Consider the following 17958-nt stretch of genomic DNA (forward strand, 5'->3'; position numbering starts at 1 on the left):
AGAAATTAACTTCAGTGAGAACCATGAAGACTTGCTCATGCTTTCTTTAAAGCAGTAATACATATGCCATTTAAACAGACATCCCTGTTGAAGCACAAAATCATAGGAAACTGATAAATACAGTGCTGATCTTCCTAGATTTGTCCACCATGAAATAAAATCAAGGCTTTTCACGCTTTTCAATTCCATGCTCTTTTAAAATTATAATACTAATAAATCACTTTCTTAACCTAACAGTGTAATTTAAGACACATTCCTGAGGCTTTTGTGGGACTTTCAATCTGAAAGAAAAATATTTTCCTTTTTTTTTAAAACCAAGGTAACTGTTATCCCTTAGGAGCAAGGTCTTGGGCTTATAAGTAGTAGTTCTGTGAGAGCATTAGCTTATTGGTCAGTAAGCAAATCAAATACTAGAAATTACGAGGAAGTGAACAGAAAGCCAAGCATAGAACCTCAGTACGCTGCTGCATAAAAGTGTGGTTTGCTGTCAGCTTGAGTACTCCATGCACTTCTGGTCAAAAACATTCAGCAGAACTGGAAAGTGTCAGAGAAGGGCAACAAGCGGCATCAAAGGCCTCAAACAGCTTCTGGGTGAAGAACTATTGAGCTGGCTGTCTGCAGCTGTTAGAAATGCCTGTCGTCTGGCTCAAGAAGCGCCTGAAGGGGGAAATTATAGAAATCTTCAAAATTATGTGTGGCGTACAAAAGTGATCAGGGTTGACTGTTCACTGCTCTTCTGCTACAAGATCTACAGGGTATTGTATGGAGTTGGTAGAAGGTTTCCATCTGAAAACACGAGGCAGCTTGTCACTCTGGAGCCTGCCAGACCCAAGGAACTCATGGCAAAGAAGGTGTCAGATGCTAAAACTTTACTCTCCTTTGCATTCTAGGGGACACAGGCCACATAAAGAGGAGAGATCAATGGTTGCTACTAGAAATCCCAAAATTAGTATCTGATTCAGGATGTTCTTATGCTGAAATTAGTTATAAGCTGGGATACTACTATATATGTCTTTGTCCTGCTTGCTTTCTTCCCCAGACATTGATCCAAGATCACTATCAGATAGAAAGATTATGGGCAAAGGGTCTTTTTTGTGGCACTGTGCATCTAATACTAGTTGTTTAGCATTATCTTATGTAATTAGTTGTTTAGTATTAATTTGTATTATTATTTATATGCCTATGGCCATTGCTGTACAATCACTAATACTGGACCTGTGGATTAGCAAATCATCGTACACATTTGGCTTGGATCAGGAAGCTACACGTATTTGTACTTTTATAATGTTGAGCAGTATCTATGGTAGAGGTAGCATATAAGGAACTAACAAAGCAGTTACCTGGCTGTTTTCAGTGATTCTGAGGATACCAAGATTAAAAATACATTGGGGCAAGACACTTAAGAGATCAACAAGAAAGAGTTGCACATATGCTTGGGGCATCGAAGAGCAGTAGTTGGGGTGAATGTGTGAAAGTGGTTGTTTGCAGATGGTAGGCATCCTCTCAAAAGTGTTCTTTTTAATCTTAATGCTAACAAATAGGAATCTAAATTAACTTGAAATAGGATGTATTCCCTCTATATAGTGAAAAGAATGACAACTTGCATGTGAAAGCCTTTTTTCCCCATGCAAATCAATGTATTTTAATGGCTAGAGCAGGAGCTGGCTGCTGTTGGAGGCAAGCTCACAAGCCTTTTGTCTGAGCCCATCCTGGCATGTTTAAAGTTGGTAATTTCTAAGCAATGTAGTTTAAAATTATTAAGGGAGAAATATGCAGATGATTATTTAACACTGTTTCCTACTTGCTGGTGATAATAAAATCAGTAATGTTGCATTTTTTTCTAATAGAAGGCAGGTTATCATGCCCTGAACAATGCTCCTAGGCTTAGCACCAGGGTGGTGACAGGGCTGTCCTATGCTCTTATTTATCTAACTCCCCATTATTCCTTATGGAGATGATATACATGAGTAACAGGAGCAAATGTATCATTAGTGCTATTTAAGCAGCCAAGCAGGATTCCTGCCTTTTGAAATCCTTCTCCTGTGATTATGCCTTGGACCGAAAGACAAGATGGAGCCTGCACAGAACACTTGCAGGGTGATTCATTCTGGAGGGCATGGTTAGGAGATTACCTTTTAACGCCTTGCTTGCACTGTTGTAGGGCTTTTTCTCTGAAGATTTTTTATTTTTGATTGTGAAACGATTTCTAAAAAGCAGCTCTGAAAACCTGTGCCAACATTTAAACTACAACAGTAGCTTCATCCCTTTCACTTCCTTCCATTAGGTTTTGAGGCCTGATTTGAATTTCTAGCAGCATTTCAACAAGGTAGAAGTAGTTATTTGGCAGTTCTTTCTTTTCTACCACTTCAAACATTTAATTAGGGCCAGGGCTCATTTTAAACTCAGTACTGTACAAACACAGAGATAAATGGTCCATTTTTCAGTTAGGAGAAAGAGTTAAAAAAACCCAAAGTTTCCATAAGTTACAGTTTCCAAGTAGGAGCTTAAGGAGAAATACAGCCACATAAATGGGAATTAGATTGTATATATATATATTTCATAATCTTGGCTACTCTCTGATAGAATATGGTATAAATTAGGAAACAGTTCATGAGAGGAATTTTTCTTATCATCTCCTACTAATATAATTTTCCTTTTTGTGCCAACCCTCTCATAAATAACTGATCCAACTTCTGCTCCAAGTCAAGTTTGTTCCTGGTTTTTAACCATTGCAAAAGTGTGCTTTGCACAACTCATCCAATCTTGCATTTGTCAAAGTGTTATATGTATTTGAGTAATATTATACTTTAATCTCTGACAAATATCTTACCAGAGTGAGTTTGCGACCTTATGTTTCAAATGTTGCAGGGAAGTTTAGGTGTTTTCCTCTGTTCCCCGCCCTTCTAAGGATACCTCTGACAAACTGTCATTTACTGGAGCAATAGTTCTGATTCACCCTGCTGAGTCACTTCAGTGATCCGTAGGATTCCCAGTGGCTGTTCCTATGTGGAAGTGGCTTATATGGAAATCTGTTCTTTTTCTTTCAATGACTTGTTGCTTCTATCAGTTTACTCCTACAGCAGGTATTTTCATGTCTTTTTTGGGTCTCAGAATTCCAAAGAAAAAATTATATTTAAGGATACTAAACTGCATTGGCAGATTAACTGGTACATGTCATTAGTACATAAGAACCTGAGGGAACCTTGGGCAGATTAACTAGTGGCATAAACCACCTTGTCCAAACCAGAAAGTGTCAGAACTAAACAATGAACTGTGTGGATCATGGGAAGTGCATTTTCAAGCTTCATGTATCTGGTAGACTAACAGTGACTTTCAAGCCAAGGATGGGTAAGCACACAAAAACCTGCCAAAGCACAGCGTATGTCGTGTTCTCTGTCCCCAGAGTGCAGTGACAAGTTAATGGAGGGAACTGGGTCATCAGATTTTGAAAAGAAGAGGATTTGCTTTGAAAAGCATGGGAATTTGTGGAGGTGGATAACATTGTGAAAGTCCACTTAAGATAAGATCTTAGATTTTACTTTCCATAAGACATATATAATCTTGAAACGCAGTAACACCTGCTGCACTCTATTGCATACAACTGTTCAGCAGGGAGGAATAACTTTCAGAAGAAAGTATTCTATTTTTTTCTCTTAAAGGTGCAGGTAGCTTTCTCTTTTCCTTTTTGCCTTAAGTCTTTACCTCTAAGATGGCACACATTATTTGATTGTATCCTCATTTCTTAGGTCAAACTAAGCCGTAGTCAGCATAAAAATCAGAGGAGTAGAATATGGGGAAAAATTCTAATGCCTATATATAGAACAATTATAGAAGGTATCTGTGTATACAATGTATTAATAAAGAATATATCTGTCTATATCACTTTGCATTCACCAGATCGTGACGCTGGTCTGAATCCAGCACAATACAAGACATTTTAAGGGCCATGATAACCTGAGTTGACACTGCTAAGGTTGTGTTTAGTGAAGACCAGCATAATTACTGCCTTTCTAATGTAACTTGAGACGTAGCAGCTTTTGGCAGTGGAAGTTCCTTTGGATCAAATTAGCATCTGTCTGGTAGTGCTGTTTGTGCTCATTGGGGTGGTTGCTGTCACCAGCTGGGAACGCTGGTGGAAAAGTCTAATTTGAGCAGAGCATATCTGGCCCCTTGTTTCTTCCAGTGGAGAGAAGTGATATCATTGGCATCATTTATATGGTGTCCAAGGGCTGACCCATACTGGAGAAATCTTCAGATATGATTAAATAATTGCATTTTTTTTTCTATCAATATCCCTTTTACTTTAAACCTGGGAAAATGCAAGCTGGTATGCTTTATCAGCTCTACTCAATGTATATTCTTGTCATGAACCTCGCACTGTCGGTACTGATTTGTGTTGTATTCCTTCTACACCATCTTACCTACCATCTACAACATTACCATTATAATTAAAGTAATTCAAAACTAGGGCACATTTTGTAAATCCTTGTCAGTGTGAGGTTTTGGTTTTGCAAATTCGACCTCTGTTTATTCCAATATGTATTCTAGAATTTGTAGGTGAAATCAATATACAATATCATCTGCATTCACTGTTAGGATTAATAAATAGTAAGTACTAATTGGTCACTTTCAGAATGTCTCATTCTTCACCATCACAAAAATCAATAAAAATACATCCAAAATGTGCTATTCCTTTCTGGTTCCTCTAATAGATACTTGAACAGAATAATCTGTAGTGAGTCAGGCTTTTCTTGTTTGTAAAAACAGAAAATATATGATGCAACCCCAAAAAGCAATTTAACTCCACCCCAGCTGTGTTAGATTTACCTCTGTAAGAGTCAGGGACAATTTTCTCATGCCCTAAAATGCCTGCGTTGCAAAGCACATGCTGCTTGTTTCTTATGCTTTCATAAACTTCCTTAAACCCAAGCTGTGACCATATTGTGGTTGACTTCAAACTTCCATTTGAGATATCATCTTCTCTTTGTGTGCTGATAGCCATCAAGTGACAAAATAACATCTGCAAGTAACACTAGGGCAGCTGACCGTGCTGGAACCCTCAGTTGTCAATGAGTGCTGTAACCAGGTTGAAAACTAACTAGGTCCAAAATGCAAAAAGATTTTGGACTAACCATAGAAATACATCCTGAGACCTACTGGACTTACAAGTTGAGACAGATTCTCACACACATCTCTAGTGAGCAGCTCAACTCTGAAACACTGTGCGGTTTTGTATTTCACGGACCTTGGCTACTGAGCAGTGGCAAAGCCAGCATGTACTTGTGTATCTCAGGATCTACAAATGCAAAAAGTAGCCATCCTCAAAGAGCTTTGTGCAGAGTCAGCTCATGTCTACTGGAGGTTCTGCAGAGCCAAATACTCTGCATCGTGTCACCTAACCTATCAGAGCACGAAGGCAGAAATAACCCAGCTCAATGTACATCCGATGTGATACAATGAATGGAGAGACACTCTCGAAGCTCTGCCAGAGCTGGCTCAGGTCTCGCAGAAGCCAGGCAGGATCTGTGCAAAATCACAGCACTGCTGTTCTTTACTGTCCACGTAATCCAGGTTTTCTGGAAGCCAGGTCATCCTTTCTCCTTATCTCTCTGGCTCTTGGATCATTACCTGTCTGCGTGATATTTTTCACATTCTGTTTCCGAGTGAATGCCGTTCTTAGTTTCGATATTTAATGAGAAAAAAAAAAAAGGCACTACCTCACTGTAACCAGCTGAGTTAGTGCTGTTGCTGAAGCTGTATTTCTGTCATTTTTAGCTGATTTTTAAAATGATCTTTCCTCCATGATGAAGGTAAGATTGTCTTCCTGACTCAGAATTCTTGTTGAGACACTCTAGCCAACTTTCTGCTTTCCTCTATTCCCTTTGTCCATCCCAGAGAACAAAGATTTCTTATTCCCATCAATTGTAATTCCCTTTGCCTGTATTATTGTGACATCAATTTGTACAGTGCAAGTGAGGTGAGACATTCACTTCCCTATATTTTTTTCTTCTGTTCCCTGCTTGCAACCTTATTCATAGGGGAAATTTTGTCAGAAGCCACAGGCCATTCTTTTTTCTTCCCCACAGATCATCCTGTAAGAGTTCCTTCTGCCTTGGTACCTGCAATGCACAGCCAGGCAACCAAAGACTAGAGAGCCAGCAAGTTGAGATGATTCATTATTGTTCAAAGTTACTTGTTATCTCAATCTCTTAACACCACTCTGTCATTTGTTGCTTTTTGTATTTTGTCATCCTCCATTGCGAGTTGTCTGGGAAAGATATTGCCTTTGTTGGGTAGCTGGAGCACCGTATTTGTTTGGAGACGCTAATATTAGATAAGTAATGTGCGATAAAACAGACTCTCTAGTGTTGCCTTATGTTTGACTATTGAGAAGGAGGAAAGAGGAGATTTGTCGTCAGTTATGGAGAGAGGAAGAGCTTTTACCTTCCAAAGTAGAAAAAGCTGGAGAACACTCTTATATGTCTATCCCTATAAAATCATAGTTAAGGAATTTGTACATAGGTACCCAAGAAAAAATGGAAGAATTTTGTTGTCTTCGGTTTTTGCTTTCACATCTAGAGAGAACTCAAGAATGCCTGATTGTTTGTCCCACATTTCCTATAAAAAGGAGGTATTTTTGTCGTTATTGTGGGGCCGGCGGAGGGGGACAGCGCAGAAAAAAACTGCTCTTCAGAATAAACTATGTCAAAAGTTGCTCTTATGGAAAAAGGAAACTTTTTCACAAAGCAACTGCTTTGCTACCTTAACAGCAACAGTATTTGTTAGCATTAGTTACGGTTCATTCACATCCTTGCTTTGTCTTGCATTATCCCACATGCACAAGATACAAATGGAAAAGCCTTCTTTAGAACTTAATGTCATATGGCTTGATGACACACTCCTAGCCTGTTCTTATGTATGTTTGATGTCCTTCGTATCAACAGTTGCCACAGTTTAATTAAATTTAATATTCCCTGTGCTTATTTCTGCAGGTACCCTAGACAAACATGTAGAAATAGAGAAACTTGTGGCCAAGTTCCTTGGTGTGGAAGATGCTATGGTGTTTGGCATGGGCTTTGCAACTAACTCGATGAATATTCCAGCCCTTGTTGGGAAGGTGAGTACTTAAGGAAGGAACACATAGGACAATTGTTTACTAATTGTTTTAACAACTGTTGCAGTATTCTGGGCGCTTATTAAGTGGAAAGGCTCGATCGAGGAATGAAGCTTGATATCAGGAACGCGTGATTCATAAGGCTGATGACCTTGTGACCTTAAATATGCTCCTTCATCATTTTTTCTAGCTCTGGGTGTTGCTATCGCACATACCTAGCATCTCTTTAAGGATGAGTGATATGGTTGTTTAGATCTCTTACTGATGTTGCTTCTCTTTAAAAAGTAAGCAAATGTTGCATCCTGTGTCTCAGGTGTTGTGGGATGAAGTATTTGGGCTATTTGCAGAGACATTGCACAGCTGCCTGTGGTTAAAGGCGATTACTAGGATATTTCTTACAACACTTTCAGAAAAGAACAAGCGCAGTGTTTAGCATTCCTAGTGAACAGATCTCCAGTCAGCCCTGCAAAGAAAGCTGGCAGCAAATGCAAGTCTAAAGTTGTGAGCATATGACAAAAGTTGGGTTCTTATCTGGTGTTGAAGGAACTTCATTTCCAGTTCGGGATACCTAACAAGAAAGCATGAAAATCCAACATCCTGTCAATCACAACCGCTGACATAACAAGCAGATACACTGTGCTGTTAGCTGGGAAAGTGGGTGACTCCTCTTTAGGTCATGCAAGTGTGAAACAGTATGAAGTGTGTCATGCAAGTGTGAAAAGTTATTTCCCTCTTGGTGGACATGGAATGAATTCGCTGCGTGGTGTATGATCAAGATTTCTTCTGAAGCACCAGCCTAGAGGTGAAGTCGCTTCTTCACTCGCTATTGAAGATGAATCCAGCTTTTGCAAGAGATTTCTAAAATATATGTACACAAGGGTTGGGCAGGGAGAATTGCTTCAGCTGCCCAGAACCTGAACTTCAATCTGCAGCAGTGCTGGAGAAGTTGTCTAGCAATTCCAAAGGGAACAGATACAGAGAATTAATAAAGGTAAATTTATGAAATTGCAGACATACATAAAAGCATAAGATACTTGTCTCATGCTTAGATATAAAATAATTTTCCCTCACTTAGTTGGCTTTGTGTGGACACTCAGGCCCCTGTCAGAGGTGGGATGTTTAGATGTAAGTGGCACAAATTAAAATATTACTGTATGTATTATATAGGATATAATTTTAACAATTTAGTATATATTATGTAATTGTTCTATGTTGGAGAGATTTGTTCCTAAATTTTTCTCTATAATTAAGCCTAGCAGCTGCATTTTCTTGTCAGGATGCATATGCTCTTACTGTTACTTCTGCATAGCAGTGTTCAGACAGGTTTGTGTGAGAGTGTCTCAATCTAGACATAATCTGTGTTTCCAAAATATTTACTCAATTTGTATTGCCCTTTTGGTAATGAAACCATAACACGATACATGTAGTAGAAAACAGAGCTAAATAATGGTTTCAGCTTGAATTTCAACTCTGAATCCTGGCTGCTGTTAATACGCTATCCAAAGTTATTTTATTTCTCCTGCATTTCTGGTTTAGTTTCTGAAAAGAAAATTAGTTTTCAGCTGAGTTAATTAATGAAAAATATACTACAGGTGAACTGCATATGCATTTATCAAAGAAAGACTGACTGGTGCCTAGGCTCCACTCACATCTTAATGGAAGGGGCATTTATGAGACATCAATCTATCCTGATCTCATCTGCAGACCAAAGTGCTGATGCCAGTCCAGCCTCACTACTACTCCTCCTTACATTACTGCCATGCAGTATTTATATATGGGGTGATGACTGCATTTTCTGTGCAGCACAAGATAGAGGAAGCAACATCACTGGATTTTACTCTAAAGCAGTCAATCTCCACTAGGGTTATTCACTGCTTTCCAGTTACAGGAAGTATTTGGCCCCTTTGTACCACCTAGGAATGCCTGAGAGTCTGATCCCACAGTTTCTGCCTGCCTTTGCAGTACATCTTGGCACCTTCAGAAAAGTGGCAGAAAGACCAGTTCATGTTTAAAACTTAGTTTAATTGGTGCAATGCTATATCACAGACACTCGTGCATGCTGACACACACATGCACGCATGTCAACGGTCTCCCAATTCATGCAGATGCTTATTGTACTCCTTCTCCACAGGGCTGCCTCATTTTAAGTGATGAGTTGAACCACACTTCTCTCGTTCTTGGTGCGAGGCTTTCAGGTGCTACTATTAGAATCTTCAAGCATAATAGTGAGTATTGAAGTTGGAAATATTTAGAGACAGAGTTGTTCTTACCTCAAAGGCAAGAATGCTTCCTTTCAATGCTTACTTTGCTGTCAGTTCCTAAACAATTCTTTTGTCTGGTCAGAAGGATTAACTATTCAATATTATGAGTGACTTCTGATGGAGAAAAATTGATAGTGCAATATTATAATTGCTATTGTGCATTATTTGAGTCATCAGGTTGGGCCTTAATTTCAAAATCCAGAATCTTAATCTCATTGGTGTATTTTTGACATGCTGAATGACTGTGTGCTAGCATAAAGGTTTTATTGTTATTGTGACTATAACCAAAATAGTACAAACATACTTACAAAAACATAGTTTATATTTCCTGCCTCTGTTTCTGGCAGATTCAGTGCAACTGAAGTTATGTTAATGTGGCATTACTTTGAAATGATTACGCTGAATTCCCAGCGGCTATACCAAACATGTAGGTGGTTATATCAAAGCATCATCCCAAATATTCTTTGAAGTATAGTTTTAGTATAGAAATCACACGTTAATATTGTCTTTGTATAATTATGTTCTAAAATACTCATGTTTTTTAACTTTTATTTAGTTAATGTTGCTGTGGACATTGTCAGAGACGTGACTGGCTTTGATGACAAACCAGTGCAATTCCCTTTTCCATCCCAATTGCTGCCACTAGGCAGTGATTGCAAGAGAGATTAAGCAGCTAGGAAGTGGTGAAGAGTGAGAAAAGAGGTCTGATCACCTTTGTTAACAGCTAATACAGTTCCTTCTCCTTATTAAGTGTTGTGTTCAGCCCTGAGGTGAACTAAAATGAATTATGCATATGCTGCGAAAGGCCTAAGGATCCACTGGAGTGAAAAGCACACTATAATTATTATATGAAGTGGTGTTATAATTAATATCTATTCATAATGTAGGCAAAAAGCAATTTCTGAAGATCATTCAAGACTTAAAGACCATCCAAACGCGAATGTTTTTACAGAAGTAATTATTCATAGATTAGCCTGTAGCATATCTGAGCTTGGTTCACTTCCACAAATCTGGACATGCATGGTTGCTGCACCGGTCTTGTCTCAACTCTTCCTGAGTTTGTTCATTGCCTTATCCCATTCAAAAGGGTTTGCATCACATCCCGCAGGATGACATCTTACTCCCCAAATCCAAATGTTCTCAGCCTCTACAGCCACCAGTGCTGCACGCAGCCTAGCCCAGCTGGCTTGCATCACTTCCCACAACATTTCAAAGAACATTCCAGTTTGAGGCGTAGATTACTCTCAACTGCTAGGGAAGCAGCGAAGGCATCGCTTTGAGCTGTCATTCTTGCTTTAAGGAATTCAGTCCCTAACTATCCCTCAATATTTCATTCCACTGTCGAGAATCATAGAGTCATAAGTCGTAGATGATACCTAACCAGTCTCTGTTTGTGCTTATGATAAGTTCAAGCTGATATGAATAATTCATGAACCTTAGAATAATAGTGACTTGTTCAAAAAGCAGCAATCCAGCACTGGAAAATGGAGACAGGCCCTTTAAGTGTCTCAGCAAACATCAGTGGAAGCCCATCCAGGTTGCTTTGGAAAAACTCATTGCTTTCTGGATTAGAGATCTGATTTGTCAAGGTCAGTGTTGTGTGCCATTTCTGAGACATTACCTTATTTTCAAAATGAAACTCTAGAAACTTACACAAATCCTGTTTGGAATTTGAGTATCAGCTTTAGTCATCCCAATTTTGTAAGCCTTGAGTCTTAACCTAAGTTGCATTTCATGTGAAGCAGGCTCACACGTTTAGTCTCGCTCTTTCTCGCAGCCCACCATGAGTCTCTCAGTATGTTAGTTCCAAGGTTAGAAAGTTCTTTCTTTTTAATATTTCCTTAATCATACCCATGAGTTACACAGCGCAAACAACTTTTAAAATCGCATGTGCAGAAATGCATATATGTCCCTTTTGCTTTGGAGAAAATAGCATGTATATTGGGGGAGGATAGGAGTGGAAAGAGCAGTCCAGCAGACCTGCCTTTGTAGGATTCAGAGATTCACCCAAAGCAAAGTAGACAGCATTGTTCTCTGTGGATCAGTCAGAGAAGTAATATAATACAAGTCGGTACAGCAAATTAATTAAGGACACGCATAACCAAAACTTCTGGCTTGTGTTGGGAGAGATCTTTTCAGTTAGGCAGGTTCTTGTTTGTTTTGTTAGATCAGAGCTGTGTTGCTTATTCTCCCAGGTTATCCTTCTTGCTGATGTGTGGATATATAGCATATATATAGACATGCACATAAATGCCCAAATTATCCAGCTTATTAACAGGAGAATTAAGCCAGTATCTATGTCATATTGCTTGATGCAAGAGAAAGGTTCTTTGTGCTGTATTGGCCATGTGGATTAATATAAAACTTTGCACCTTGAGTTACCACTTGAAGATCTTTAATAAGCATTAATTTCAGCATTAGGGAGTAATGTGTTTTGTCTTACTTTTAAAAATCCTTCTCTATATTCTAGTCAAAAAACGCAATACCCTCTGCCTCTTCTTTCCAAGGACAGGGGGTTGATATATGTCATTTCATAGAAAGAAATCAATGACCTTTTAAAGAGCTCACCCTTGGGCATCAGCTGGAGAATGTTACTGTGCCAAAGGCTTGACCAGGCCCTTTGATGAGCCGTTGGAACAGTTCTCCAGCAAGGTGGAGAAACAAAGAATAAATCAGAGTCCTATCCCGAAGAGGATTAGGGCTTAACGTACATTTCATTTTTACTTGTTGTTGTGTGCTGGCAAGAGCTGGCTCATCTCTTTTGGAGCTGCGCCAAGATACACACACAAAGTGTTTGACGCAATATCGTCTTGCACTAAAGACAACAGAAGAGATGCCAGGTGGTACCACCACTAGTGCCTGAGACATGCGTCCTGCGGAGAAGAGTCAAAATATATTCAAATCAGGCAGCATATTTTGAAGTTACATTTTTGCTATTGGGATGCAGCTTGAGAAAGCAGATTTTTTTCCATGCTCCATGTGGCTTACATCACCTTCTTCTGAAATGCTGTGTAATACACTTGATAAAACTGCCTCAAACGTATTTACTTTGGCTCTGACTTCCTTGGTTGCACATGTGTAGAAGAGACACTGGGAGAAGGGTGAGGTGCGAATGTTTGTCTCAGTTACTATAAATGGTTATCAAAACTGGGAGGAATAATTATGTAACAAGTTAGTGAAGCAATGGTATGTTTTCTGAACCAGCTACTTCCTGAATATTATACAAAAAAATGCACACAGGTGTGTGCTAGTAACTTCCCTTTCTAACAAGCTTGGTCCTATGAATCACTCTCTTCTCCCTTTTTTCCCTTGTTATGGAAAAGCTGTTTTTTAAAATAAAAATAACAGGAAACTTTGTTCTATGACAAAAATATTTGACAGAAAAAAGAGTAAAACCTGCAGTTTTAAACTTGCTACAGAAGCACATTCATCTTTCAAAGGCTCTACTCTAGAGCCTACTTTAGTCTGTAAGACTGTGTTATTTTATTTTCAGGCATAAAATCTGTAATACTGGATCTATTTGTCATTACACAAAAGTAAATAATGATGCTTATTTTACTAGTTAGCCAAGAAGTGATCTCTTCGTGTTACTTCAATGAGGTATGATATAATTCTTATCCTGGCAAAAGTTGATGAAATTCTATTTCAATAAGTGGGTGGCTGTCCTCAGCATTACACTTTTCACGAAAAATCTGAGTAGGTTTTCCTAGAACAGATGAAAGTGTGAGGCCTCTCTGCTTCCCCTAAGTAAAATAGAAGACATCTGGATATTTCAGCTTTTTCGTCAAAACATTGCACAGGTGCATGAGAAGGTTTTCAAGCTTTAATGTGAATAATAGAACAAAAATGAGCTGCAGACCTCTAAGTCCGTTTTTATTTGCACATAGGAATGTGCTCTGCATCCTGCCTCCCAGTGAACAACCCCTTCCTTGTAAACACACAGGAATTTACAGACCTGAGCTGAGAAAAATGCACAGGCACACACCTACAGATCGCCTATGTGAGAGAAATGTTGGCGAATACTCCATTTCAGCCCCATAACTGAAAACTACTGAACAGGGCATTCCCTTCCTGTGGGCTCTTGGTAGCACCGTTGCTGCTCTTTGCCCTACCAGGGTCACACCAGCAGTCCACAGGGTTTTTGGCCTTCAAGGGATATTTTCTGTTCCAGGGACATGTGAGTTTTTTTGGATACTGGCAGCAAAGCTCAGCTCCCTGGAGCCCTTGCTCTGAGGAATAGCTGTCAGTGGATTATTTTTTCCTTTATTTTAGGACATGACCAGTCCTAAATTTATGCAGTAGTATTTTTAGTGGGCTAAAATTGTTCTGACCTGCCCATAAAAAGCACATGCCTTTTGTCTCCTCTCCTATGGTGTGGGCACCATTCAAGTTACCATTTCCCAGGCAGTGATTTATTGAGCAATCTTGAACAGATCTGCATTTCTACACTTGAAATGCAACCAGCTGCACGGTCCAACAAGGCTTGGCCTTGGTTAGTTTAGTGCCAGAAAGCGTCTGACGTTACCCTCACCAGGCCTGGTCTCCAGAGAGCCTCTCCCACCCCCCCCAAGTAACCCACATATGGATCATTCAGCTGTATGGGAACTAAAATCTCGATATTTTTATTTCCTGGCCCAGAGAGAGGCTGACTTATCACTTGCTCTTTTTTATATCTAAGAAAATCTTATGTTAATATCATATAGTTTATAGCACTTTTTCAGAACCCCTGACCTTTATCTTGGTTAAATATCAGCCAAAATCCCTTCACCCTTCCAATAAAACTTGAAAAGCAAAACCAAATAGCTAACCATTAATCGGCTTGTGATTTTATCAAGGGTTTTCTGTCACAGCAGTTCTGGATCTTATGTTTTTATCAGGTGCAGCAGTTTTGGGTCTTATACTGGTATCAGGTGAAAGATTCACTGTTCATTCTGTGGACAGATGAGTGTGTTAGTGACTAACTACATCCAAGTGAATTCTATTCATATCAGCCTGTATAAGAAGCCTGCTGTACAAGGCTTTGGGTTTCTTTATTCTTTCTAGTTCTACTACATTTTTCCCATATAGCATCAAGCAGCTCAGCTGCAGTCACATTTTCAGGTTTAGATGTGCGATTGCGTGAGCGGTCTGCGGGAATGCCATGACTAAGCACAGAAATCAGGCCATGTGGAAGAAAAATTTCCAGTTCTCTTCATTGCAAGGACACTTCACATGATCAGAACAAGAGATACTACAAGGAGGGCAGGCAATTGTGAGGCACAACCAAGCACCGTGGTTAGATGAAAATGGACATCTGAAATGGGAATCACAGCAGTACATTCCTAGCTCCTCCTCACACACCTTTTCAGAGTGTTGTGAAAGTAGTAAAGTGTTTTTTGGGGTTCTCACAAATCAGGTGGTTGGTGACAGAAGTGTGTCATGCAGGTGTGAGCTGTTGAGGTTTCCTGCTTGGAATTTATGTTAATCCAATTCTGGCATTTCTCAGTCTACTCAGTCAAATTAATGCTTTAGGGTTCAGATATGCGTGCCACGAGGACACCTTACAGAGGAAGCACAGCTACCTGGAGGAGTTAACACTAAAAGAACTTTTAGGCAGCAGAAGGCTCTCACCTTTCAGTGCAAATGTATTCTCTAGCAAAAAAGAAGGAAAGAAGAGAGTGGAAAATTATGAGTGCCTGTCTTTAAGCAAGCAAACAAAATTTAGCGGGGGGGGGGGCGGGGATGAAAGTGATTAATGGAGAGGTAAAAATTAGTGAGAAATTTCTTTGGTTGCAAGAAAGAGAATTTGCAGTGGCTTAGTACAAGATGGTTCCTTTTTTTTCCCAAAAGTGTAAGTGGCCCTTGAACTTAAGAAAGGAGGGCAGTGTCCATAGCTGTTACAGACCAGGATGAAAAGCACATTATCCACTAAGGTTTTGTCTTCCTTGAAGCTTCTGGCCCCTATCAGAGACGAGATTATTGCAGCAGATAGGTGGACTGCAGCCCAATCCAGTTTGGCGTGTATCTCCCTGTGACACATACAGACGCTGCCACAGAGAGGAGACTGGTATATCCTGCTCCTAGCATGCTGTGTCTGCATTTGCCCTCTCTGATTTCAGAAAGCCATGTCTGACTTGCCAGGTGTGAGTAGGAGGTTCTCCTGAGCCAGTGCTCTTTACTTTCACAGAGACAGATATTTATTGAGGGGCAGGGAGGGGGGTCTCAGCCTGTTACTGAGGGGGCAGCAGTCACCGCTCCCACCACCCCATTCTAAATGAAGATACTCAAAGCTGCGATTTCAGGGAAATGACTCTAAAGGTGCTTTTGCTGGTCAGAGCCGTGCCAGTAGTCAGGGATTTTCCAAAGATTGGTTTTCTCTAGAATGAAAACCACCTTCTGCAGTCCTACGGTTGCTGTTTAGATCAACAAAACGCTCGCAGTGGTTTCCCTTTGTTGCTTTAGGGGTCTGCAAGGAGGGGACAGCATTGGAGCTGGCTACTCGAGTCACCCATGGAAGGACAGTGACCAGGAAAGTTGTTATACCAGCAGGGTGAGAGCAAGAGAGGAGGAATCAATGGGAGAAACTGAAAATGACAGTGGCAAGCACAAGGAGAAGGAAAAAAGGATGTGATAAGGGCAGTAGTAGCCTGTTTATTTTAATTAAAAAGAATTCAGCTGACATCACAGCAGAGATTTCCAGCCCACGCAGAGGGATGGTGATGACATCCCCATCATTGCAATGTAAGGACGAGGGTGGAGACGCCGTGTCTCACTCTGAAGAGGCACTGAGTGGGCCTGGAATTGGGCAGGGGCCTCTCCAGGAGCCTGCAGTCCCACCTGCACTGAAGGCAGCGTGACACACGGCTGCCCGCCCAGCTCCAGGCTCACTTCGACCCGCTGAAAAGCCTGGGCTGGTGATGGTCAAATAAAGGACAGTTATTTTCCCCATAACTGGTTATTCAAGATGGACTTGTGCAACTCATCTCAATGTCCCAGTGTTTCACAGTCTAACTGTATTTAATGGGAAAATAATTTTGATATCCAAAAGCCACCTGGGATTGTACTGTTGTTTTTCCTGGCGTTCCGTACATCCTACTTTCTGGAAAGGCTAAGCATAAGCACATAGAGAGTGCTGCATCTTCACTTTGAATAACAGAAGCAGCCTTTGGGAGTGAAGATTAAAGGTAACAGATTTTCTTTTCCTCCCAATTTCCTCTTTCCAAATGAGACACTACAAGCACAGCATGAAAAGGTCAGTAAAATTCTTTTACACCTAAAGAAATTACATGTTGACTGTTATAGGCCTAAGAAAGGGTCACACATACGTGTTTTCCAGAATGAGGCATCAAAACCAAAGTAGACAGCACTGATCCTGCAAACAGACGTCCTTTGGAGATGTTCTTCCCAATCTGCAGTCTCATGTTCCATGCTCGTTCAGACAGAGGAGCTATTAACATACATGTGTACATACATGTATACATACAGTTATATACATTTTACTTCTCTCTGTCCTCTTGTCTTTCTTCTCATGTGGATGTATATTAAAACAACTGAATGCTCAAGCCATGCTTTTAGCTCAGAGGGTTGGGCAAACTGACTTTCCTGAAGTCTAGGTCCAATCTGGACTGACATATATATGGACAGAATACTGAATTGAAAGACTCTGTCTGATTCAGAGGAGGGTTTTAAAAGTCCAGAAGTATTTAGATGATGATGATGACATTCTTAGAGAAATAATTCAATGAAGAAAAGCAGGTGCCCAGATTTTACTTGGAGTGACTGAGTGAGCTTTCTGTCATCCTGCGGAATCCTTTAATGCTCAGAACTCAAAAGGACTTCTGAATATTATCTCCTCAAAACAAAGAAAGGGTGAGCAGCTCTTTTCTATAAAACATGCATGTACTGCAAATGTTCAGGTGGGTTATAAATTCCCCTTTTAAAGCACCAAGGAACTTTTATTTCCTTGATTGCCATCTAGTGGAAACTGTGCCATCTGCATTTCATAATAGCATTTCCATCTTGCAGCTCACTGAGTTGTGCAGATGATTGCACCATTGAAATAAGGGGCTACTTATTGTGCACGTGTTGTGCTTTGTAAATTACAGCAAGGTCTTGCCTAGGTGAAGAGGTTACATGGTAAGGTGCAGAGTGGCACCGTTATTTCTGAGAAATTTATCTTTCATTGAGATCAATAAATGGTACTAGCAAGAGATGAGGTGTTAGGATGAAGGGTTCAGGTCGTAACCTGACCATCTCTCAGGTCATAGGTTATTCATGATAGACAGTTACTGCGCAAATGACCTGGTTCCAGTCAGGTGGAAGCTGAACTATAGGTCATTCTTAATATATCTAGGTGTATGTACTTCACTTGAAACAACTGAATTTTGCAGATTAGCCTTGTACTATTTTAGAATGTTAAAATAACTGCATTAAGATGTGTTGCTGAAACAGTGGGGTTATATAGTGAAAAAAATGCCAGAGATTTTTCTCAAGCCACAATTTTACCTGATCTGTAATGTTCCTTGGCGTATTATGAGGCTCTGTAAGACATTCTTTGAAAACATGTTGAAGCGTCAATCCAAATTCCTGAAAGTACCAAAGTAA

The 17958-nt window shown here is 40.0% G+C and overlaps 1 protein-coding gene across 3 annotated transcripts in view; it reads left to right on the forward strand.

The window, feature by feature from the left end:
* Window positions 1-17958, forward strand: part of SPTLC3 (serine palmitoyltransferase long chain base subunit 3) — a 102379-nt gene that overhangs the window by 55526 nt on the left and 28895 nt on the right. For all 3 annotated transcript variants that reach the window (XM_065834642.2, XM_071805682.1, XM_065834643.2), the window contains 2 exons: window positions 6993-7117; window positions 9246-9339. In XM_065834642.2, the coding sequence (XP_065690714.1) occupies window positions 6993-7117; window positions 9246-9339 (219 nt within the window). The remainder of the gene's footprint in view (window positions 1-6992; window positions 7118-9245; window positions 9340-17958) is intronic.

This window comes from Patagioenas fasciata, chromosome 3 (assembly GCF_037038585.1).
Source record: "Patagioenas fasciata isolate bPatFas1 chromosome 3, bPatFas1.hap1, whole genome shotgun sequence".
Taxonomy (NCBI): domain Eukaryota; kingdom Metazoa; phylum Chordata; class Aves; order Columbiformes; family Columbidae; genus Patagioenas; species Patagioenas fasciata.